Source organism: Lethenteron reissneri, chromosome 16, assembly GCF_015708825.2.
Source record: "Lethenteron reissneri isolate LAM-NWPU_2019-01 chromosome 16, ASM1570882v1, whole genome shotgun sequence".
Taxonomy (NCBI): Eukaryota; Metazoa; Chordata; class Hyperoartia; order Petromyzontiformes; family Petromyzontidae; genus Lethenteron; species Lethenteron reissneri.
This window is the reverse complement of record NC_083794.1, coordinates 534456-559950: the sequence shown is the minus strand read 5'-3', so window position 1 is coordinate 559950 and position 25495 is coordinate 534456. Positions and strand designations below refer to the sequence as shown.

Sequence of the window (25495 nt, the reverse complement as noted above, 5' to 3'; positions counted from 1 at the left end):
CGTGGGGCGGTGATGGAGAGTGCCGTGGGGCGGTGATGGAGAGTGCCGCGGGGCGGTGATGGAGAGTGCCGCGGGGCGGTGATGGAGAGTGCCGCGGGGCGGTGATGGAGAGTGCCGCGGGGTGGTGATGGAGAGTGCCGTGGGGTGGTGATGGAGAGTGCCGTGGGGCGGTGATGGAGAGTGCCGCGGGGCGGTGGTGGAGAGTGCCGCGGGGTGGTGATGGAGAGTGCCGCGGGGTGGTGATGGAGAGTGCCGTGGGGCGGTGATGGAGAGTGCCGCGGGGCGGTGGTGGAGAGTGCCGCGGGGCGGTGATGGAGAGTGCCGCGAGGCGGTGATGGAGAGTGCCGCGGGGCGGTGATGGAGAGTGCCGCGGGGCGGTGATGGAGAGTGCCGCGAGGCGGTGATGGAGAGTGCCGCGGGGCGGTGATGGAGAGTGCCGCGGGGCGGTGGTGGAGAGTGCCGCGGGGCGGTGATGGAGAGTGCCGCGAGGCGGTGATGGAGAGTGCCGCGGGGCGGTGATGGAGAGTGCCGCGGGGCGGTGGTGGAGAGTGCCGCGGGGCGGTGATGGAGAGTGCCGCGGGGCGGTGATGGAGAGTGCCGTGGGGCGGTGATGGAGAGTGCCGCGGGGCGGTGATGGAGAGTGCCGCGGGGCGGTGATGGAGAGTGCCGTGGGGCGGTGATGGAGAGTGCCGCGGGGCGGTGATGGAGAGTGCCGCGGGGTGGTGATGGAGAGTGCCGTGGGGCGGCAGGGGAGCCCTCAGCGCTACGAACCGGACGGCCCGGGTTCGATTCCCGCTCGCGATCAACACCAGCCGTGACGATTATCTGAACCGGTCGTGGGCCTCACCTAGGTCGACTCAGCCTCAAATGAGTACCTGGTGCGATGTGTAAACATCGCCACTGGAGAGACAAAGGCGGCCGGGCGTGGTGCTGGCCACCCCCCCCCCTTCGTGTGCCGTGTGGGTCTTCACAGGTGCTGCTCGCTAACAGCACTTGCACCTACGGTCTGTTACAGGCTACACGGGGGGGGGGGTGTCTTTGTCTTTGGTGAGGCGTGGGAGCCTCGCGGGTGGAGAGATGCGGAAATGCTCGGCTCGTTGGCCCCGTGGCCCGGCCGTGCCCGCCGGCCCGCTCGGCCTACGTGGTGACCGTGGCGGTCTGGCGACGGCTCCACCCTCCACTGCCCCCGGGGCCCGAGTCCCGTGACCGACGCGGCCCACGTGATGGCAGCAGCGCGTGCCTGTGTGTGCGCACACGTGACTTTGTGTGCGCACACGTGACTTTGTGTGCGCTCACGTGACTTACCCGCATTGTTCTTCACGGCAAAACCTGCAATGCAGCATTCTTAGCTGCTGGCTCACACAGAAAGAAAACTGTAAACGGTGATAGACGTTTCACTATCTAGCACCCTTAAATGGCGACATTGTCAAATTATTCTCTTTACAGGACCATAAACTCATTTCAGGGGGATTGGCTTTAAAATGCCCTGACATCAACACTTTGTGTTCTTCCGAGGGAGAGTTTTCTCTGACACAAAACCTTGGGCAATGAACAAACGACGAGGAGTATTTATAGGCAGATTCTCCAACTTTGTGTTCTTGAGATTTTAACAACAGCTTTATAAGGAAAGAGAAAGCGCCCTACTGAGAGACAAAGATCCCCCGTGTAGCCTTCACAGACTGTTGGGGAAAGTGCTCCTCGGGGAGCACCTATGAAGGCCAGCACGGCACACGAGGGGGTGGGTGGTCATCACCACACCCAGCCACCTTTGTCTCCCTCTTGTCCATGTTTACATGCCGCACCAGGTACTCATTTGAGGGCGAGTCAGATAATCGTCATTGGTGTTGGCCGTGAGCGTGAATCGAAATGAGGTAGTCGCGTTCATAACGCAACGTGCTAACAACTGCTGTACTACCGCTCCCCACTACAGAGAAACACAGAGCCAGAGACTGATTTGTGGAAATACAGACACGGAGAGACACAGACATTCGTGAGCAGAGAGAGGTGAGTGCGGATAGAGGACTCGTATGTTCATTAATTGCGTTTATGAACTTCAGTCCGTTATTGCTATGGGGCAGTGCCCACGATAACAAAAACAAGGGTGAAGAGTGCTCACCTGGGCTGGAGTATCGACTATGCCACCTGTGTGGGAGCGTCTGGGGTAGACACTGAGCTTCAGCGGAAACAGGCCACAGCAGCTGACACGTTCAGCGGTGAGTGACGTGAGCTAGAGGCTAGAGACAGCCAGGCCGTTGCCAAGAAACATCTGGCAGTTCACCGGCGTCGGTTCAACCACGGATTACTGCTGATGAGACACTGAATACGAAAAAAATGGGTCCAGTGTTTTGCTTGTGTTGAACTAAGACTGCTAAAATGCACTCCCAGAAGGAAGGCCGTGTGGCTAATTGGATGTGTAGCTTTTGTTATTTTATAATGTGGAGACACAGATGGGAAGGAGGAGTCTTGTCTGCTTTTTACAAAGGGGCCAGAGCACCGCTGCTACTGCTGCTGCCCGCGTGATGGCGGGTGAGGTCTGCAATTTGGACGGAAAGAAAGTGGCCATGCAATCGATCACATAGCGCTAACCTCCAGCACTTTACCTGATTCCTATGACACGAGCGGACATGCAAATGGTTGAAAGCCTCGTAAGCAGTGTGTTACTTACGAAACAACCGCACTTACAAATCGCATAACCGACGCTGTTTCTTTTACCAAGGGGTGTGCGCTGAACGGCATGTTTTGCTATCTGGACGGACAATCTGCCTCGTCTGGAGCTGAGGCTATCAAGCCCTATTCAATTGGGACGGAGAGTTACAGTATTGACTCGGCTCAGCGTCGCTTTGCTGTAGAAGTTGACGGTTCGAATCCATCGGTCGCCCTGATTAGTACTGCGGCTGTGTTCACAGTACTACACGCCGTCTACTTCACAGAGAACGTTGCGGATCCCGGGGTCCCTCCGCTTTGCTTGGTGCTCTCTACTTTCTACCATGAGCAAGATAACTGTCAGATGTTGGCGCTCCTGTGAGACTCCTCTTTCTCCCGCTTGCGCCTGACCTGTTCCTCGCAGGTCGAGCCACAGCTGAGCCTCTCTCGTCCGCAAGACAGGCCAGAAGAGGGGGACGACGCCGCGAGGGTGGTGGACGGCACACGGAGCGTGCTGAGCCTCAAGGCCGTGCGCGCCCTGCTGGGCCTGGTGGCCGTTCTCGCCATCGCGTTTGCCGGTGTGCTCGCCGCTCTCATCGTCAACATCAAGGGTACGCCACGCACGCGGCCTCTCGCACGCTCGATACAGGTCTCCTATACGCAGTGACCTCGTTCGAGGTCTCCTACACGCAGTGACCCCGTTAGAGGTCTCCTACACACAGTGACCCCGTTAGAGGTCTCCTACACGCAGTGACCCCGTTAGAGGTCTCCTACACGCAGTGACCCCGTTAGAGGTCTCCTACACGCAGTGACCTCGTTAGAGGTCTCCTACACGCAGTGACCCCGTTAGAGGTCTCCTACACGCAGTGACCCCGTTAGAGGTCTCCTACACGCAGTGACCCCGTTAGAGGTCTCCTACACGCAGTGACCCCGTTAGAGGTCTCCTACACGCAGTGACCCCGTTAGAGGTCTCCTACACGCAGTGACCTCGTTAGAGGTCTCCTACACGCAGTGACCTCGTTAGAGGTCTCCTACACGCAGTGACCCCGTTAGAGGTCTCCTACACGCAGTGACCCCGTTAGAGGTCTCCTACACGCAGTGACCCCGTTAGAGGTCTCCTACACGCAGTGACCTCGTTAGAGGTCTCCTACACGCTGTGACCTCGTTAGAGGTCTCCTACACGCAGTGACCCCGTTAGAGGTCTGCTACACGCTGTGACCTCGTTAGAGGTCTCCTACACGCAGTGACCCCGTTAGAGGTCTCCTACACGCAGTGACCCCGTTAGAGGTCTCCTACACGCAGTGACCCCGTTAGAGGTCTCCTACACGCAGTGACCCCGTTAGAGGTCTCCTACACGCAGTGACCCCGTTAGAGGTCTCCTACACACAGTGACCTCGTTAGAGGTCTCCTACACGCAGCACGTTAACACCTCATGTCATCAGGTGCGAGCGAGCCGGCTATTGCTGCCCCACCACATAAAATAATAAAATGACTTTTTTCCATCCCATCAGCCACATTGCCTTGGTTCAACAACAGTGTTGATTCAACAAGAGCGACCTCTGACTCGGTTTCGAAATTCAGTGTTTCATCTGCAGAATCAGGTTTGCTTAAACCATTGCTGGTGAACTGCCAGAACTTGTTTTATTAACAAGGACCCTCTCTGTTAGATACGGGTCCGAGTTCGTCGCAAAAAATATATAATGTGCAACGCGGAACAATCACGAGCACTACGGAACAAAATTAGTTTGTGTTGTGTATTTTATAGTTTATTTTCGAATCCAGCACCTATAACTAACAGAGATGTTCCTTACTTAAGCGAGACTGACTCTGCTGATGAGACTTTTAGGAACGTGATGGAGTCAACAGTTTTCGTGTGCCAACCACCTGCATGAAATACCATTGTCATTCATATATTGATCATCAAGGTGCGTGCGTTGCAGTCATGTCCCCCTTGGGGGTTTACGAGCCCCGGCCCCCTGTCGCGTCTGTAGGCAAGGTGCCGCCGCCCGTGTGCCAGACTGATGTGTGCGTCAGCGACGCGAGGCTCATGCTCAACTCTATGGATCCCACCGTGGAACCGTGCCAGGTATGGAGACACGTGCCCGCCACAGTGGCGTCACCATGGTCGTTGTGGAGAAGATCATTAACGAGATGGTTAAGCGGACGATGCGCCTCCGTCCCATATCCATATCTCCACATAAAACATTTGCTCAAGCCATCGGCCGCACGGCCATCTGGGAGTGCGTCGTTTCAGCGATGTAGTTGCAGAACAACAACCACAATTTATCATTCTGCAGCATTGAATCAGTTCGAGCAAACCCTGCTGCGGTTTTGACACATACAGGGTCTCATTGGCAGAGTGTGAGGCTGGGTGGGCTGGGCTCACTTTGCAGTGAGTCGTGGGATCGGCTGCGATGCTTCGTGTCAACCCACGAGGACGAGTAGCACTCCCCAATTGTGACCGCTGGTCTCGCCGTTTGCATCGCGCGAGGCGATCTCAGCGCCGCCACCACTGTTTTTGTCGCAGGACTTCTACGCGTACGCGTGCGGCGCTTGGCAACCCAATGAGCGGTTGCCCGGGGGTACCGCCAGCTGGAATCAACGCAACGTCACGTGGAACGGCAATCTCAAGTTCCTGCGCGACATCTTGGGTGGGTGCTGCCCGCCTCCTTTCCGAATAAAGATGAAAGTATTTATCTGTACACAACCCACCAGCCGCACGACCTTCTGGCAGTGCGTCTTAGCAGGAGCATTGGGCCAATAAAAGTCAACTGTGGGCCAGTTTCTAAACTCGGTGTCACATCAGCAGGATTAGGCCTACTTGAACCAATGCTATGAGTTGCCGGATGTTTAAAGGCAAGGACCCTCACTGTAACTCACTGTAATAAATGGGTCCGAGTTTAGCGCAAAACTCCAATACATAACATTAAATAGCCTTCTGGTCATCTTGCAGAAGAGCAGGATTGGGAATTTCATGAATCTCTACGTAATTCATCAACCATTGCAAACTTCATCCACATTTTCATCATTAACTTGATTGGCAACATCATTTCTATCTTCATTTATCTTCCTCAACAATCATTCACACAATCATCGTTCTAATATCACTCGCCACTGATGTTAGCCATGGCCGGGAATCAACCTCAGGTCGCTAATTTCATAGCGCCGTGTGCAGACCACTATGCCACCACTCCACTCAGGTCTTATTTGGTTCATGATGTCGTGCTCGGGTCACACGCAGTTTTAGAACTGGGGTTGTTAAACAACAACCACCGCTAAACCAGTGACCGTTTGTGTCATCGGTTAGCGATTCCAAAAGCCAGGAACTGACAACCGTTTTCTGTGGAGTTCAAGCAATGACCGCACCGATTGGCACGCGTGGATGTACAAACGGCAGCACGGCGCAGCTCCTGGTTGGCCAGCGGCAAGCGTATTCCAGTGCCTCGGCCGAACCCAGTCCCCACGTGGTGCGGTCGCGCCTCGGCAAGATGAAACGGTAAAGGCCCAGCCCCCCAATTGCTTGATCACACCACTGCTCGTTGAAACGTTTCCACTGGGGGGAGTTCTGGAAGGGATGTGTTCTCCTCTTCCACGCTCTACGAGACGCGTTGTACCCACACTTTACTCCATGACACGCAACCTGCCCATCGACGAACTGGAGTGTCCATTCATACCGCTCGGTGGACAGAGGTGGTGAGATTACAATAGACTTGCCCCATGGTTTCAACTGCCGTGCCACACGATGGAATCGAACCACTTCCTCGACACTCAAAGACACACACACACACAGGGCTGTGTGTGTGTGTGTGTTCATCGTTATGCGTGGTTTTACTTGCAGTTAACCAGCAACCGGGTTTGTTCTCATTTTTACAACGCGGTTAGTGGCAGTGAAAGGGAGACGTTTTTAACACCCCCCCCCCCCCAATCACCACCCCCGTGCTTTCCTTCACCTTCAACCTCTCGTCTCAAATTCGGATTCTGTGCCCTGGCTAAATAAAGTACAACGTTCAAGCGTATTCTCCCGCCACGTAAAGGGGGGCTCACAGTACAAAAAAAGAGGTGTTCGGGATTTTTAAAATCCAATATATTTCAATTCCGCATCCTTGAACACCTCCCAATACAAACGTTTGTGGATCTAGGTCAGGGGTCGTCAACTTGCAGCTCTGGAGCCGCGTGCGGTGGCTCTTCTGCTTCCACCTTCTGGCTCTTTGGCTGCCCCCTTGCAGGCAGCCGTTTAAAAAAAACTTAAATCTTTAACGTAATTTCACGTAAAGATAATTAATTAAACATGGCAGGCAATGGGTTGCGATGGAATGTCTTGGTGGCAACAAAATGTACAACAGTCAAATTGTATTGTTAAGGGAGAAAAAAAAGGGCCCAATTTATTCCATCATCTATTTTTGTGTATTTAAGTCAGACTGTGTGTTGTCATCTGCTGTATACCTGCTGTGTTTGTGTACAAGTGGCAGTGCGTGTGATGCGGCTCTAAACCTGTTTTGGTCAAAGACAAAAACTAAACAAATGTCTCTTCTTCTTTGAAAGGTTGCCGACCCCTGCCCTAGATACTTCGTAGGTCTATCTACCTACAAACTATCTACCTGCCCTAGATAATTTGTAGGACTTGACTATCACTGTGCCAAATGTAAATGTTGTGTTCCCTTTCGAGAGCACCGTCGGAATGTACATCGCTCGCGGACTCGCGGCCATATTCATTCAAGTATGCGTTGATTTTTGACGTCGTGAATATTAATGACTGCGAATGAATTTGTGTTGCAGAAAATGTCACCTTCTCCGCTGATCAGTCGTCAAACGCCGACGCACAGACGTTCTACCGCGCGTGCATGAACCAGGGGCGCATCGCCGAGCAGGGCGCCCAGCCCCTGCGTGACCTCATGGACGGAGTACGCCTTCCGCTAAGCGTGCACGCAAACATAGTGGCCGAGCAGACGGAGTACGCCTTCCGCTAAGCGTGCACACAAACATAGTGGCCGAGCGGACGGAGTACGCCTTCCGCTAAGCGTGCACACAAACATCGCGACGTAGCGGACGGAGTACGCCTTCCGCTAAGCGTGCACACAAACATAGTGGCCGAGCGGACGGAGTACGCCTTCCGCTAAGCGTGCACACAAACATCGCGACGTAACGGACAGGGCACTCCTTCCACTAAGCATGCACACAAACATAGCGACGTAGTGGACGGAGTACGCCCTCCGCTAAGCGTGCACACAAACATAGTGGCTGAGCGGACGGAGTACGCCTTCCGCTAAGCGTGCACACAAACATGGTAGCCTAGCAGCAACAACAACTGCTTCTATCAACAGGAATCCCTAATTACAGTGCTAATCTCCTTAATATAAACTCACTCTAGTAAGCAATTAACGCATAAATGGAATCACAATAGCATTACAATTCCCGATTCATTACTAACACACACAATTCCTTAAGGATGGCCTATTTTCACAAACTAATACTGTAGATAGATAGATTACTACTGGAGATAAATAGATTCACCTTATTACCTTATTACATACCTTATTACACTAACCAACCCTGCCAATCATAACCATCAACCAGTACTCAACTCTCATTATTAATAATAATTCTTGATAAAATAGTTACAGTGGCATGGATATAAATACAATCTTTGTTTAAAATTAGGCCAGAGTCTGTAAGAGGTGTCGGGGTGCCTAATGGGATCAATATTTGGCATTGACTTAAAGCTTTCGTGATTGCAGGAATTCATATTCTATGGGTCTTTCGGTAAAGCCACGTAGATAGAACAAATAATAAAATGATAAAAATATTAACAATATCACGACGTTTCGATCGCAACACAAGCAATCGTCATCAGGTCAAAAATATTGTGGGAGAGCTGCTGAGAATATATGGTGGGAGCGCTTTTAAGGCAGGGAGTTGTAAAGGTTTGAGATGGGTGTAGCCCAAGGATCAGTGGGCGGGGCTAGAGATGAAATTTGCATGTAAATGTAAAATTTCTCCGATCTTACATTTACATGCAAATGTAATCTCTAGCCCCGCCCACTGACCCTTGGGCTACATTAGTAAATGGCGGCTTGCCATCCTTTTCCACCTCCATGTGGCGATGGCTCTTTCCGAGCTCTCTCTCGCTTACATTTACAAGCAAATGTCTTACATTGACATGCTAATCTCTCACAATACAATGGCCACCCCCACAGCTTCGTTTGTCAAGATTTCTCTGATCGTACACCCACAGTATTTGAGCACAGGCCCTAAGTTCGAAAACATTAAGCGGACAGCAACGGCCACCACTATCATAGTTGCAATAGATTGGAGTGTAACGCGTAGCTGTTATTATACCAGCCAGGGGACAAGTGACGCTGGTGGGAGGGAATTCCAAAGTGGGGCAGTGTGAGGGAAGAAGCATAAAGAGAAGTGTTGTGTGACCTGTAGTGTGGTGGGTGAGTGGGTGGATGAGTCTGTTGTTGTGACCTGCAGTATTGGTGAGTAACTGGGTGGGTGAGCTAGTGAGAGTGCTGTTGTAAGCTGCGGTGTGATGGCTGAACACAGTGAGGATGAGAGGAGGCATTGATTCTGCTAGACCGAGTCCTCCACGTGCTGGAATGACTCTACAGCAGCAGCAGCAGCACGGCGGCTAATAACAACGATGTGAACAGGAACGTGTGCCGCTTTATTCACCTAAATTCTTTTTATTTCACCAGGTAAAGCTGTGTATCTTTTTTTCAGAAGCGACCTGGCTATCACAAATTATAGCTCAACCAAGTGTGCTTATCATCACGTAGAAATTTATAGCAGCCAAATACTCTAAATGTGGAGGGAAAAATCTTGAGGACCCGGAGAAAAATTCACACAACCACGGGGAGAGAGAAACACGCAAACCCCAAATATCACGGGCGTCAGGGTTGGGATCCGAGCCACGACCTCCTGTATATCGGGCGAGGTTGTTGACATCTCGCCACCGTGGCACCCCACTGAAGGAAGCGGGGATCAAGCGACTGCCTCTGACTCACGCCGGCTTTACCCTGTGCTCTGTGACAGCTCGGCGGCTGGATGCCGACACCCAACAAGACCACTAATCTCACCGAGTTGTTGACCAACACCACCCTAAACTTCCTGTTGCCAGCGCTCTTCAATGCCCACGTGGTGCAGAGAGGCTCCAAGGATAAGCTCTTTCTCGAGGTAAGCACACACAGGATGCGCTCGTTGCCGAGACACGGTCGTTGCCGAGATGTGGAATCGACGAGTGAAGTTGACGGGGAGCCTTAACCGTGGTAGTAGCAATAGAAGGGTGAGAGGGAGGCGACTGACCGCCGGTGAGCGAGTGGTTGGAGTGAACCGGTGAGTGCTGGATCATCAATCACGCTGACTGCGTTGCATTGATTGTATGTCCAGTGCAGCAGTGTTGTTGCAACTAAGTGCTGCACCCCAGATATGAGAGCAGCAGGATTTCAGCTTCAACTGAATCCTGATTTGTGTAAAGCAGCAGCAGTGACCATGGCTCAGAGTTAACGAGGCTTTAGCATGGAAAAGGAAATGAAGTTTATTTTTCACTGCCTTGATAGCCAGATGAGTGACACAGCCATTCCATGACAGCCCAGATGAGATTGTTGTGCTCAAGCACGATTTATGGTTGTACTCTGGATAAAGTAATTACCGTTATACATTGATGGTAAAAACTGTGGAATTGCCAGCCTTACACATTAGTTTGTCATGGTTTTTTAGTTGAACGTGACCTGGTATTTTTTTTCACCCCAATCCAGACTTGTTTCACATCAGTGGTGTTTGACAGTAAAGTAATAGAAATGTATCTGAAGTTAGCTAATTGTGATGGTCATCTAGTGTGTACTAAATCCTTCATTTAACAAAGAATTGATAATTTCACTGACAACATTAATGCTGCTGTGTCTGATTTTATTGCGCATTCACGCACGCACACATACACACGCACACACACACGCTTCAATGTGTAAAAACACACATGACATGCATACACAAATGCGCACGCACAAACCCAACGCAGCTTTCGCACCCGGAGCTCGGGCTTCCCTCGGAGTACTTGACGAGCAACGCGACCCCGCAAGCCCTCAAGGTGATCGCCGCGGCGCTGCCGTCCCCGCACGGAGCGCGCTCGCCGCTCGTGCCGCTCCCACTGCACCAATGCGCGCACCGCAGCGTGCCGCGCTGCCGGTACCCGCGGCGATGTGTGCCGGATTAACGGAGGAGGCATTCCAGCCGTGTTTTAAAATACAGGAGCATGCAACACAGTGATAATAATTGAGTACATTTGATATTTGTGCCATCCTTATAGCGGAAGGCCATCACGAAGGCGCTGTGTTGCACAGGCACAGTCTGCAGTAGTTTGACAGTCGAGGGCGATGTTGCTACTGTGTGTCTATTCCCAACGAGAGTCATTTTTTAATTGGGCAAATGAGGACCATGCCGCCGGCACACAGTGGCGTCCTCATTTCAAATGACGTCAGGGGATTTTTAACGTCTGCTGCAATGCAAACGGCGCGTAGTGTTTTCCGCTCAATAAACAGCGCGGCAGTAACCAGGCAGGGCTCTCGGATTGGTACCACACACCTCTGCAAATGCGCTACCGCCGGGCCGTGTGACCACGCGAGCCGTTGTCACGGGGTGGTCTGCACAGGTGCGGGCCACTTATCTGCACTACATGGTGCGCTCGGCCGTGCTGCTGGGCCAGAGCCTGGGGGACGCGCGGCAGCACATGCAGGAGGTGCTGAGGTTCGAGTCGACGCTGGCCTCCATCGTGGCCCGGACTCGGGACCCTGCCGAGCCCAGCGAAGTGACGTGGGATCGCTTGCAAGTGAGGAAATGGGTCTGTGCCGCGTGCTGCTCTGTTTTCCGCCTTTTGTGACGGCCAGGCTTGTGCACAACGGGCTTCTGGGAACCTTGCGAACCCTCGCTCTGGCGTGAGGAGCTCACTCCTCTCCCTCTCTCTCTCTGCTCCGGCGGGTTTCGTTGTCAAGAGCATTTTGCAAATGTGCCTGTGGCGTTAATGTGGCTGTGCGCGACGGTGCACCACGCCGGCATGTGTCAGAAGACCAATGACGCATCTGCCGCGGTATAAAGAGCAACTCCCCGTTCAGTCTGCCTGCCCGTCAGTCTTGCACCATCCTCCAATACCCGATAATGTCAGCCTCTTATATGCGTCTCTGTAATGAAGCAGCGATCATTTTGAATGTGGCTACGTGGTGATTTTAAATACAATCGCACCTCGATCAACAGGACTGGCTGATCATATATGGTGACCAACTTACGGCAGAGTTGACACGTGGACAGGTGGAAATATGGATAGACGAGCTGAGAGACGCTTGCACGATGCCATGAACAGGCACACGGACGCTTACACAGATGGGATCGGGTATGGACACATGTCCACCTCTTGCGATAAAGACACTGTAATGCCGTAGTACGGTTGGCTACGTGCGGTGCGAAAGAAGCCCAACATACATACAAATTGCACCTGCATTTAAAAAAATGTCAGTGTAAATGAAAAATGCCTCTGTAAAAAGACAAAACGAGCTTTTAGTTTTTCCTCGTTTTCCCTCTGCAGGCCATTGCTCCATTCATCAACTGGCAAGCGTATCTGCACAAGGGAATTCCAGGCGGCTTTCCTCAGGAGGCGGGGCTCCTCGTGTCCTCCACAGCTTACTTCGAAAACCTCACCTCGCTCCTCAACCACACGGACGCTACGTACGCCCACGCGTGCACCGCTCGGCACACCTTTTTATTGGCTCACGGACGCCGCGCTCCAGCAAAACCGGCACATCGACTCGCGATGCAGTGAACACGTCGTGTAGTAATGTTTTATTTTGCGCGTTGCATCTTTTGTGGAAGAAAAATTGCGTCTCAAAAACACCGTGAACTTTGTGACGCGCAAAGGCCGTGGGAAGCCACAGACAAGCGCTCGCGAAGACAGAACCGTGCACTACCACCAACAATGACTTCATTCATTTTGTTTCAGCAGGGGAGAACACGAGAGACACCGGGATGAGTCTAATTTGCAAGAGTTGACGCGGGGCATCGATCTGCCAGCCAGTAGGGGGCAATGCTTGTGGCCGCATGTGTAATCCCAGGAGAGTAATTTGCTGGTCAATTTATAATTTGGCAAATTTTGGCCTTGATGCCGGTGGTGCACAATGGTCTGCTCTTGCGAATGATGCTAGGGCATCATTAAGTCTGCTGTGAAACAAGAAGGCGCGCATTTTTTTCTGGCGGCTGCCTGATGATGCTGGTTGTGTAACTACGGAGCAAAATGTTGGGCTCATTTGTGAAATGTTGTGAGATTGCTCACCAACGCGAAGGTGGTGCTGCCGGAGCAGAGATACATTGGCCACGTTTGTTCGTCACGTGACAACTTTATCCGTTGGCCATGTCAGGTGGAGGATGGTTTATAACGCACATTTTACTGAGGTGAATCTCACCCCGAAATCAACAATGAATCGGGCGTGTAGTGTTATTGTTGTTATTGCAGCCGCAGTCATAATCAGGGCGGCCGCTGCATTTCCACCGTGAACCACTACAACAAGCGGAGGTGGAAGTACCGCTAGGCCATGTCACCTCTCAATCGCCCGAGTTCTGTGGTCCTATATGAGAATGTTTGGCCGACTCCATGAGTGAGTGTTCTATACGTGTGGGAGGAAAGCGGATCCCTCGGAGTAAACCCACGTGTGCCACGGGGGTAACACTCGATCCCCGTACAGATGGAAACGAATCCACTTGCTGCACTGCCATTGTACCCTGCAAGCCAGGAGATGACAAAGCACTATGCCCATGGGTAGGGAGAGAACTCTGTAAATGTGTGTGCCTGTAAGCAAAGCAGGGCACATCTCCTTGTGAGCGTGATAAGATTGTTTGAGTTATATCAACGGGTGCCTAGTCACATGGCACAGGAGCACGACGTGGGGTCGGCGTCGGCATTGTGGGGCATTGTGGGGCATTGTGTGATCACCGTATCACCGTTGCTCACTCGCGCCTGCAGAGATATGGAGGCATGGAGTGGATTTAGTTTACAATGTTATCTGAAAAAAACAGAGACTGTGTCTTCAGGAGGAAGGGTGATGCAGTGGTAACGCTCGTGCCTCACAACAAGAAGGTCCCAGGTTCGATTCCCCACTGGGGCACCTTTCAGTGTAGAGTTTGTGTGATCTCCCCCTGCTCTATGTGTGTGTTTCCTGCAATAGCAACAAAATATATACGGTCTAGCTGGTATTGGCCAAACTTCCTCAAAATGACTCAACTGGGATTACACGCAGCAACGTTGCAGCCTACCGTGGCACACGTGGCAGGGTCTTGTCAGTACCAAACGAGATAACGTCGAGGTTTGGGAACGATAGCCAATGGGCGTTGTGCAAAATCAATAATCTTTTGCGATGTGCTGTGTCAATTCACACCCTGGACACCCTTGCAAAGCAGATGTTCACATCTCGAGGGTTTTTTGGGTGAAATATTTGTAACGAACTAATATAAATTATATCTATGGTACCTTTTTGTCAGTATCAAAACTGATGAAGAATAAGAACAGGTTTTACCCTTACTGGCAATAAAACAGGAGGAGTTGAGATGTTCATATTTTTTGCAAGGAACTAAGTCTGCATTAACCACACACTTGTGGCGAAACAAACATACTCTGATAACAGTGGTCTACAGCCAGAATGCTTCCCAAATAAATGTAGTCCAACTTGACTAATTATGGGCCACTGAGAATGAAAATGATACTTAAAATTGTTGATTGGCTCTAGTTTTCAAGATATGCTAACGGGTCAGTATATACGACTCTTGACTTGGGAATGGCGGAGGATAAGTGAGTTATAAAGGGAAGGGATTTCAACTTCAACCAGAAATCACTAAAATACATCTAAATTTTGGAGCTTTCGTGACTGCAGGAATTATTATTTGGTTCTTTCGGTAAAGTCACGTATAAAGATAAAATAATAAATTAAATAATAGCATACAACGTTTCGATTGCAACACAAGCAATCATCATCAGGTATAAATGAAATAGCAATAAAACTAGTGTTCTGGTTAGATAAATGAAATAGCAACAAAAATCTAACCAGAAAACTAGTGTTCTGAAATGATGCAGTGTCCTGCTCTCTTATTTGTCAGTGTTTGATTTTGCAAAGGGACACATTTCTGTTTAGCCAAAGTGAGCAGAGATGCCTCGTACTTGTGTGAGCAAAGCAGATCACTTCTGCTATGTTTGTGGTGAAGTGACTTTTGCATCACAAAAGCGCAGTATCACCACCATGGTTAAGAAAGCCTATCACCTTTATTATTGCTGCAAATTTTGAGATCAGGACAAGACGTGGGCCCCACACATTTGCTGCAACACTTGTGCAACAGATATTTGCCAGTGGTTGACAGGAAAAGGAAATCTATGCCTTTTGCAGTGCCAATGATTTGGAGAGAGCCAACAGATCATATCAGCAATTGTTACTTCTGCATGAGGCCTCCAGTTGGGAAAGGTGTGTCAAAGAAGAAAAAGTGGACTGTGCATTATCCAAACATTCCATCAGCTATACGCCCAGTACCCCACGGAGAAGGAATGTCGGTTCCTGATGCACCAAAATCATTCTCACTTGAGTCAGACGAGGAAGAGGATTAAACTTCTGGTCCTGAACCATCAAGGTCACATGACCCAGAGTTTCTCCCATCCTCCTCTGAACCACACCTCATAACACAAGGTGAACTTAAAGACCTTGTCAGGGATTTGGAATTACTCAAGAGTAAGGCAGAGCTGTTGGGCTCCAGGCTGCAGCAGTGGCATCTCCTGGCAGGTGATGTTTGGGTTTCCATGTTCCGTGACCGTCAAAATTATCTTGTCCCATTCTTCTTCATGGAAGGTGATCTTGTAGCCTGTGTAGGGGTGTTAAAGAGAGGGCCCGTTATGCATGGCAGCCTATGGAAAACAAACACAGTGGGCGGGGCTACGTAAGTGCACGAGCAAGTGCACTCTACGACGTCCGAGCCAGACACCCTGGGGGGGGCTGGTTCGAACGTTATGATCCCCCGGGGCCCCACCCCTCAGGGAGGGGTTGGGTATAAAAGGGGATGTTTCAAAGGGCTCGGCAGTTATGTTTAAGCTAAGGGAAGAAGATTGAAGACGTCTTAGATAGAGCCCTGGACTCCCCTGGTTCGATGTCCTTTTCAGGGCCGGACAGGATTGAGCCAGCGGCGTGGTCCCGAAAGCCAGAGCCGGTGCTCTTGTAAGAGCTGGTCTGGAACTCCGGGTACCGGGCCCGACTTACCAGTGTCGGGCCAGTTAGCCTCCCCTAGCCCATTAGTGGAGGATTCGGGGCTAGGACAGAGTTAGCTAGGGGTGTATCCCGAGTTATACGGGTGAGGGGGCCGATACCCCCTCGAGAGTGTATATGCCCACTGTCATACTGTGAAATAAATATACGTGTGCCTCAACCTCGGCGTCAAGCGTCTTCACCGGTACTTCACCTGCAACAACATCGATGGTGTGATGTCAGCCCTCAACATCGTTCATGATCCAGATGAGTGGATAATGTTAATTGATTCATCTAAAATTTGTCATAAAGCTGTTTTGTTGCATAATGGCAATGTTTTGCCATCAATTCCAATTGGTCATGCAGTCCATATGAAGGAAACCTATGACAACATGAAACAATTTTTGAGGTGCATGAACTATGACCAACATCAGTGGCAGCTTTGTGGAAAATTGAAGGCTGTTGCTCTCTTGCTTGGTCTGCAGGTTGGATACACAAAGTACCGCTGTTTTCTCTGCGAATGGGATAGTCGTGCGAGAGATTCCCACTACATCAAGACAGATTGGCCACTCCGACAGTCATCAGAGCCTGGGAGGAAAAGTGTTCAGCATCCACCACTTGTTGAATCAAGGAAGATTTTGTGACCACAGCATGGAAAGCCTTCCAGTTAGTGGCAACACATTTTCTCGGAAACAACAAGACAGACAACTACAGGGAGTTGGTGGAAAACCTCCTCAAAGCTTATAAAAGTCTTGGTTGCAACATGTCACTCAGGATACATTTTTCGCACTCTCATCTAGATTTCTTCCTACCGAACTGCGGAGCAGTGAGCGACTTGGTATCATGTAAAGCGAAAAGACCGAGGTTTACAATTTATGAGTAAAACTCTACTATCTACACAATATACACAGATGTAAAATATTAAAACTTTAATATCTTGGGAACAGTAGCCAATCAGTTGTTTTAATGGTCACATTTGAAATCAGCACATCAAAATAATAAACAGCACATTTCATCTCGGAAGCAGACGACGTCTAAAACATTGTAGAGCAGCGTAATTTTACATGCATTGTCCTTGAAGCTGATTGGCCTGCACCATAAACAGCCTTCTGTATGGCCCAATAGAAATGAGCTGTCCACCAGGCTGCTTAATTCCAATTCGGCGAATGGCGGCGACGAAACGTGCCCTCCTGCCTTACCCCTTGCCGTTGTTAGCGTGCCAGCGAGTGCCGTGGTCGCGTGTGTGTGCGTGCGGTGCGCTACCCGCAGCGTCGTGAGCGGCTACGTCCTCTGGCGGCTGGTGCAAGCGATGTCCCCCGCGATGGACGACAGCTTCAGCGCCCCTCACCGACAGCTGCAGGATGCCGTGGCCAACGCGCAGACGGTGAGCTCCGCTCGCGGCTGAATAACCGCCCGGAGAAGCGGAGCGGCTTGCGAGTTGCACATCCTGGCTTGGGGAGAGGGGAGGTGTTGGCTGACTCGGGTCGATGAAAGTTACGACATCTGGTCGAGCAGTTGTTACAGCAGCATTGGTTTAGCGCAACGATCTTTTGGACAACGTTTTTACAGGAGGGGTGATTTGTTTACCTTTCTTGAACTTTGCACTTCCATCGTGTTTTTGTATTGTTTGTTCTAACATGCCTACCCACCCCTACTGGACATCTGTGAAAAAGAGCTTAATTCCTCCAGTATAAATAAATATTCCGATTAAATTGTATTATTCTGCTATGGATATCCCGATTGAGTCATGTGCGGTGTAAATTTTTTAATTTGGCAAATTTGGACTCTGACGCCGGTAGCACGCAATGACCCTACTCTCACGGGATCTTTAGCGGCCGGCGCGTACTATGTTGCGGTTAATGCACCCGCCAGTAATGACCGGGGCAGGTGCCGGATTTCGCGCTCTGGCTGGGCTGTTGCGACGCAATGACAGCACCGTGCTCCTCCCGTGTGCAGAATTACAGTGCGGCACGCTGGGAGTTCTGCATGGAGAAGACGAACTGGGCCATGCCCTACGCCCTGGGCGACATCTTCTTCTTCGCGACGCGCCTCGAGCAGACGACCGATGATGTACGTGGACGCAAAGCACAGGAACAGACGCGCGGACAAAACACCCCTAGCACGGAGCAATACGCAAACTGTTATCCCACTGCCAGACTGTGAACTCACGATGGCTACAGCCCCACGCTGCTTTGCCTCTTGTCCAGTTGCCTTCAGCACAATTCCCATAACTCACTCATTGCTGGTCGATGGCCTCCTTTTCGCTCTTCTACCGCTGCGACTGCTGCTGCTGCTGCCACAGTGGTTCCTGTGAACTTCACCCGTCGATTCCTCTTCCTGTGTCGAAGACTCGGTCTGCCAGACACTGACCGTTTCATCTTGTCGACACTGTTAAACCTTCACCACAATCCAGGTCAACACACTTACCCACCCACTCACCCCACTCACCCAACCACTCGGCACACTGCAGGTCACCAACACTTACATTTCTGCTTCGTCCCTCGCGCTGCTCCGCTCTAGAATCCCCTCCGATCGTCTATTTTTCCTGGTTCTCGTAAAAAAACCTTCATCAATTCAAGAAACGTGTTGACTCTTATCTATTTTGCAACGTTGACCCTGCTGTTGTTGCTCTCCACTTGACAGTTTGAGCGTTGGGGCGTGTGCTCAGCGATTTTGTTTTAAAGAAAGCGACCACTTCCCTGTGATGCTCAATAACCAATGCCAATAACCGCCATTCCCCAATAAGTGACGGTGACGTCACCACGGCGCCTGCGCCAGGCCAGGTGCACTTTCAGGCCACGTGAAAGGTCGAAGGCTCGTTGACAGGAGGTCTGAGATGACCGGTAGATGCACACCACCTGTGCCCCCTGCTGTGCCAACTTGCTGCATTTCAGCCGCCCGGCGCTTCACTCGTTGTGAGCGTCGTTGCTCTGCCCTCGTTGTTGTTGGAGGGTGACTGCCTCCAACTGTCGACAAGTCTACTCAGCTCCACGTCCTCCCGTGCCATATCAGTCTTCTTCAGCTCATGTCGTAGCCCCCTCTATGCGGAAAAAATAGAAGCTGCTTGGGCATGGCGGTGGCTGGGCATGCGGGCTACATGACCCAGCCAACGCAGCCTTGCCTGCTGTAGGAGCTCACCGATGGGAATGTGTCCAGAACTTTTAAGGATTTGTGAGCTACTCACACTTTCCCTCCTGGTTAAACCCAGGATGGATCGCTCAATATCACCACCCCTTGCTTGCTTCATTGCTCGCTAACCGAACAGGACAGTGATTACAGTCTATGCAGTGATATAAACATATATTTATATAGTATATAGATATTTATAGTCGTATTGGTCCAGAATGACTTCGCGAATGCAAGTCCAGGAAAATCTCTGTTCTCCGGCATATATGGGGATTGGAGGGTGCCGGTTAACCAAACATGCCGGTGACCTGCGAGTCGTACTTATGGTTCACCACATTTTCCAAGGACATACAATTTTTACGAAAGATGCTTAGCCTACGTTTTAACTATGATATAATAAATAAAATACTCTTTTACAGAGAGGTACTCACCGGTCAATTGTAGAGCATCTTTGTCGTGCAGCACCGTATCTGAAGCTCCCATGAGCAGCAGATTGATGATCAGTGCACGGCAAGATGCCGGATGGCTTTCGGGATTTTTCTGGATAAATGAAGGAAGATTAGTATGACAGGTGCCAGTTAATAGAGCATTCCGGATGGTAAAGTGGTGGATAACATAGCTTTTCCTGTACACACAATGACAGACAAATTCATTGAAAAGTGTTCATTCTAAAATGCTTGCATGGGTGATGCTAAAGCAAAATACCGGACTTGAAATTGATCATGGATTCAAACCCCATTTGTAAGGTCTAAGAATCGTCATTATTTATTTACCCAGGATAACCATACGGATCCAAACACTAATTTTCACAAATGTCCTGCTTTGCGATGTTTGTCCAACACCAATGGCATTGTATTTCTTGTTCGCTGTGGGAGGAAACCGGAGAACCCGTAGAAAACCAATGCAGAACAGACGAAGAGCATTCAAACTCCACACAGAAAGTCCCCGCGTTGAAAATCGAACCCAGGTCCTTGTGCTATGAGGTGCAAGTGTTTATTGTGTTACCCTGTCGCCCTCTGGATTTGGCCTGCAGTACCTTTGTAAATGGTATAATCATGGCCACCTCGCGAAAAGTCATTGAGATGGCAGTCCGCAGTGAGGCTACGTGTCATTTCCACCTTCAAATCACTGTAATGGTTTACGTTTCACGCGGATGCAAATCCATTTAATGATATATTTATTTACATTTGCACTGCGACTCCTTAGGTGAAAGAAATCATCAACAATGTCCGCTTCTCGTTCCAAACCACTCTGACGACGCTGACCTGGATGGACAACAAGACGCGGGACGATGCCCGGGACAAGGTCAGTGGCGGCAAGGGCACGGCCCCCCCCCCGCCCCCCCCCCGCCCCCCCCCCCGCCCCCCCCCCCCGCCCCCCCCCCCCCCCCCCGCCCCCCCCCCCCGCCCCCCCCCCCCGCCCCCCCCCCCCGCCCCCCCCCCCCCCCCCCCCCCCCCCCCCCCCCCCCCCCCCCCCCCCCCCCCCCCCCCCCCCGCCCCCCCCCCCCGCCCCCCCCCCCGGAAGTAGCGGTCCGGTACGGTAACGACGACGTTGTAGTCATGCGTCGCCGCGGTGGCGGCGGCGGCGGCTGCAGCCGTGGGCGTGGATCGGTCGGCGCTTCGAGCAGAAGGGGCGCTGCAGCGTCAGCCGCCGAGTGCACGGGTCGGATCTCGGTGGGGTTGGCGGCTGTCGAGAGTCGGGCTCCGCCCCAAACCCCGACAAGAGTGAATTCGTCGCTCACTTCCACAGACGACCACAGAGCACTCCCATTTTGATATCGGTTGCGTAACAATTATTTAGCAACCCTGGTTCATATTAATTTCCACTGGCCAAGGGTTTGTTACATATAGATGTTGTCTTAAACATATAGCGTTTGATTCTCAGAATCCAGCCGCAATCAGCTGACTGGAATTGACATTGTCTTTGAACCGGATCCAGTTGACACTGTAGACACTAGAGAGACTGTAGACACTGTAGACGCTGTAGGTAACAGGGATACAAACATGGAGAACGCCGTGGTCACCCTCGGCGTGTGAACGACTTCCCCTGCTGTTCGTGGGAACTCTCAGCGAACACGGAGGACAAGCCCAAGTTCACTTTATTTAGCCCGGTGAGAACTCGGGAGACCAGGTTGAGTCTCCAGAGGGACCTGGGTCACCAAAATGAAGGAAGCGATAACTTAGAGACGAGGACGACAATTCCTCAACCTTCCACCCGTCACCTGGACCCAGAGCGGCAATGACGGGCCAACCCCCCTCCCCTCTCCTCCCTGCCCCCCTCCACTCCTCCTCCTCCCAGCCCCTCCTCCTTCCCGCCCCCTTCCCCCGAAGAAAATCCCTCGACCCCCCCCCTCTGATGAGTCCGGTGTGGGACTGATGCCCGATACCGTCGATGCTCCTGGAACTACCGCTCGGAACGTCGCATCGTTGTTGATCTACACCCGTCGATGTGCGATGTGAGGGAGGATGTGGAATTCAAATATTGTATATATACATAAAAAAAACGAGCACAACAATGAAGGAAATAGAAATCAGAGCAAAAAACACCAAATATTAATGGCAATAAACACCGCTGCGCTACTGGTGAGATGTGAGTCGCGCCTAGGCCTCGGCAAGGTAAGGTAGTTTACCCTTTTTACCGGGTCAAAGGGTAAAGGTAAAGGTGTCGACATGCCAAGGGGTAAGGTAAAGGGTAGGGTAAAGGTAGCTCGGAAGAATTACCCAGTAAGATAAAGGAAGCGCGAAGTATTACCCGGTAAATACGGTGCCTTGTTGACCGCTAGAAGCTCTGTGGCGCAGTCCGTGGCCTCCATTTAATGAGTAATATTGAAAAAAACCTTTTTTATAAACACGCTCTTATTAAATGTACGAGTAATAGCAGAACTCCACAACTCCAGGAAGTGGCCCCGAAGCTTGCCATCACGTAAGGGACCGTGGCCTATTACAGCCAACATCAGTTGATTGTGGACAATTAGACCCAAGCCGAAACATAACATAAAAAATAATGTTTTAAAATATATGTTTTCTATTTTTTATGATAGAATATAGTATTGTCATCAGTATGACATAAGTATACCAAGTTTGCAGTGATACCACATTGTGAAGTGGGTTAAAATTGAGTTACAAAATTTGAGGATACGACGACGACAACGACAGCAATGACAACGGCAACAACAAGCGTGTAAAATTGTAATCATCGAGAGTATTCTATATGAGTAAAGTGCTCTACCTTGTAGCATTTACCGTTATAAACCTTTTTCATGTGTAGTACCTCAGTAATTACCCTGTAATCGGGTAATTTGTGTGGGGTAAGGGTAAAAGGTAGGGTAAAGGTAGGCTCGTTGCTTTTTACCTTACCTGCTAAAGGGTAAAAGGTAGGGTAGAGTGATTGTATTGTGGTAAGGTAAAAGGTAGGGTAAAGGTAGGCTCGTTGTTTTTATCTTTTAGCTTTTACCTTACCTTGCCGAGGTCTAATCGCACCCCTGAGTATCAATCAATGTCCCACCGGAACATTCACCTCTTCTCCCGCATTCGCGTAACCTGGAGCTCTGGGGGGTTGAGTTGTGCGAGTTGAATAGGCGTTGGCGAGTAGCGTGGTCGCGTGATTGGAGCGTGAGTGTGCTGAGCGACGTGACAGCATGCGTTGTTTGCCTTTGCTTAGGCGAGCGAGATGAAGCCCTTGGTTGGAGCTGAGAATAAATTTAGTGACCCAGGCTGGATCAACAGCTTTTACGCTCAGGTAAGCCTCATCGTTCGCTACAAACACATTGCAATCACCATCGGTGAAGCAACAACTTTCTTGCTGATGTAATCCCTTACGTTGTTGCAATGTGTAGATTTTAAGGATTGTTAGACCGAGGTGAAAATACTCTGATGTTTAGGAGGCCAGGGTGGCAACGCAGTGGGAACAACTCGTGCCTCACAGCAAGAAGAGCCTGGGTTCAATTCCCGCCTCGGGCGCCTTAATGGGTACAGTTTCTACGATCTTGCCCTGTTCTGTGTGGAAAACGTCTGGGTTCTCTGGTCTCCTCTCATCGCTAAAGAAAAAAAAAAGCATACGATGTAGCTGGCATTGGCCAAACATCCCAATGTTGAAAAGTGACACTGCAAACGACTCGGTTGGGATCACACACACAGTAGCAACATCGACTGCTCCTGCAAAAACTTGGCAGGACCCTCCTGAAAAAGAGTCATGAGACTCGGCGAGGCTTTCTTGGGTAAACACGTGGAGTAAATAACAATAATATACAATATCTGCTGTCGCCCCAAGAGGTTTAAAATATACCATACACTACGTTCGTGACTGAGTGCATTTGTGAAACACTGCATACATTTCAAATTAGTCGCATTGCAGCAAGTAGTACCATGAGTATCCAGGTCTCCTGGGAAATGACAGGTGACTTGCTGTGTGTGTGTGTGTGGTTTGTAGATCACACCGGATGAGAACTCTTTCTTTAACACGATGGTGAACTACTACAAGTACCTGGCCAAGAAATCACTGGAGCAGCTGTCTTTAGGCTTAAACACCAAGTGTGTATATTTACATTTCGTCTGTTTGAAAACCAGTGTAAACGTTGTAACTTTGTCTTCCTGGGTAATCGATAAAATAAATACGCAGACAATAATCTTGCTTCCCACGCCAATTGAGCTATCTTTATATCTTGACTTAAAGCTTTCGTGACTGCGGGAATTAATATCTTTTGGGTTTTTTGGTAAAGTCACCTAGATATGTTGAAAGAAAATAACAAAAAAACTACGACGTTTCGATCACAACACAAGCGGTCGTCGTCAGGAGGAAAAAATTATGACGATTGCTTGTGTTGTGATCGAAACGTCCTAGTTTATTTATTATCTTTCAACCTACCTATGTGACTTTACCGAAAGACCCAAAGAATATGAGCTCTGTTTGTTTTTGTTCCGCGTGTGTTTGTGAACAATCGTCTCACAACACGCACATGCTGCAAGTTCGTTCCATTCATCAAGAGCGCTCGTGACATCACGGAAGGGATCGAGTGATTCCATACGCCCAGCGATTCCAAAACCGTCACAGTACAGGGGCTGTTGTTGACTACCTCGCCTGGTGTGCAGGAGGTTGTCGGTTCGATCGCGACCCTGATGCCTGCTGTATATTGCAGTTTGAATGTCTCTCTCCCCGTGGTCGCGTGGAGTATTTGCTATAAATTTCCACGTGATGATAAGCCACTTCATTTGTGACCAGGTCACTTCTGAATAATAAAATAATTAATTAGAAAATTCTGTTTCAGTGCGGCCAGTTGGGGGCGTTACAGTTGAGGTCTCCCTTAAAGACAAAGGTCCCCCGTGGAGCCTTAGCAGACCCTTGGGGGTGAGTGTTGCGAGCGAGTAGTAGCTATGTAGAGCCCGTGACGGCGCACAAGAGGGTGGGTGGCATGCACCGCATCTAACCACCTTTATATCCCCAATGCTGATGTTTACACGCCGCACCAGGCACCCATTTAAGGCTGAGTCAACCTCGGGGAGGCCCAGGACCGTTTCAGTTATCGGTCACCGATGTTGTCTGTGAGCAGGAATTGAAGTTGGGGGTGCGTGGGGGGGAGCGTTGGGTGGGGGGCAGAGAAGGAGGGGGGCGCGAGGAGGGGTAGCGGGGCATCTGGAGTGTCCTCGGCAGGGTGCGGGCTGGACAGCAAATGCCGCTGGGTCACCTGGTGATGCCGACAAGTGCAGCATCCATTCAGTGCAGGACAACTCGCTTACGCAATTATTATTATTACACTGGTCAACACACTTTTTCTGGCATAAGGTATTCCAACGGTTTTAAGGTAATTTTGGGGTGCTGATTCCAAATCTGGCATCAGTTTTTGTCTATCACATCAGGTTTTTGAGATATCAAATATTGCATTTTCAATAAAAACAGCAAATTTATGCTCATATACGAATAGCTAAACAGACATCCATACAAGAATAAGATAAGATACAATATACAATAATAATGAAACAAACATTTAATGAGCCGTAGCACAACGTTGTGAGAGTGACTGCATATCAATGTGAGTGAATGCATATTACCATGTAAGAATTGAATTGTGAAGATAAGAAAATATGTACAAAAAGGTCATTTAAAATAGTGATGTTACATCTGCATAAACGACCTCTTCTTTGACGATCTCCGATGTACAGCTTGTGGAATGTCTCTCATCAAGGACCAGCAGTAATCTGCAATCATGTTTGAGTCCCATCGGCCTTGGTAACGTTCTTCCATAACTTTAATGTATTGATGAAAGCGTTCACCTTGCTCTTCGCTCACGTGACCCATGTTCTCTGCAAACTGGGCCAAGTGACTATGTAAGTAGTGAACCTTGATGCTCATTCTACATCCAAGTGCTTGGAAACTCAAGAGCAACTCCTCCACAATCTCTCGATAGTTGTTCGCTTTCCTGTTCGCAAGGAAATTCCGCACCACATCAGAGAATGCATTCCAAGCTCTCGCCTCTG

General features: G+C 50.3%; 1 protein-coding gene across 3 annotated transcripts in view; it reads left to right on the top strand.

The window, feature by feature from the left end:
* Nucleotides 1-25495, top strand: part of LOC133342832 (endothelin-converting enzyme 1-like) — a 64111-nt gene that overhangs the window by 25969 nt on the left and 12647 nt on the right. For 2 of the 3 annotated variants that reach the window (XM_061552141.1, XM_061552139.1), the window contains exons 2-14: nt 3068-3254; nt 4635-4729; nt 5171-5294; nt 7420-7544; nt 9679-9819; nt 10661-10729; nt 11291-11467; nt 12218-12357; nt 17169-17283; nt 17856-17969; nt 20232-20330; nt 22686-22763; nt 23454-23554. In XM_061552141.1, the coding sequence (XP_061408125.1) occupies nt 3068-3254; nt 4635-4729; nt 5171-5294; nt 7420-7544; nt 9679-9819; nt 10661-10729; nt 11291-11467; nt 12218-12357; nt 17169-17283; nt 17856-17969; nt 20232-20330; nt 22686-22763; nt 23454-23554 (1565 nt within the window). Of the gene's footprint in view, nt 1-1688; nt 2005-3067; nt 3255-4634; nt 4730-5170; nt 5295-7419; nt 7545-9678; nt 9820-10660; nt 10730-11290; nt 11468-12217; nt 12358-17168; nt 17284-17855; nt 17970-20231; nt 20331-22685; nt 22764-23453; nt 23555-25495 lie in introns of those variants that run through there. The other variant, XM_061552142.1, reaches the window with a different exon arrangement.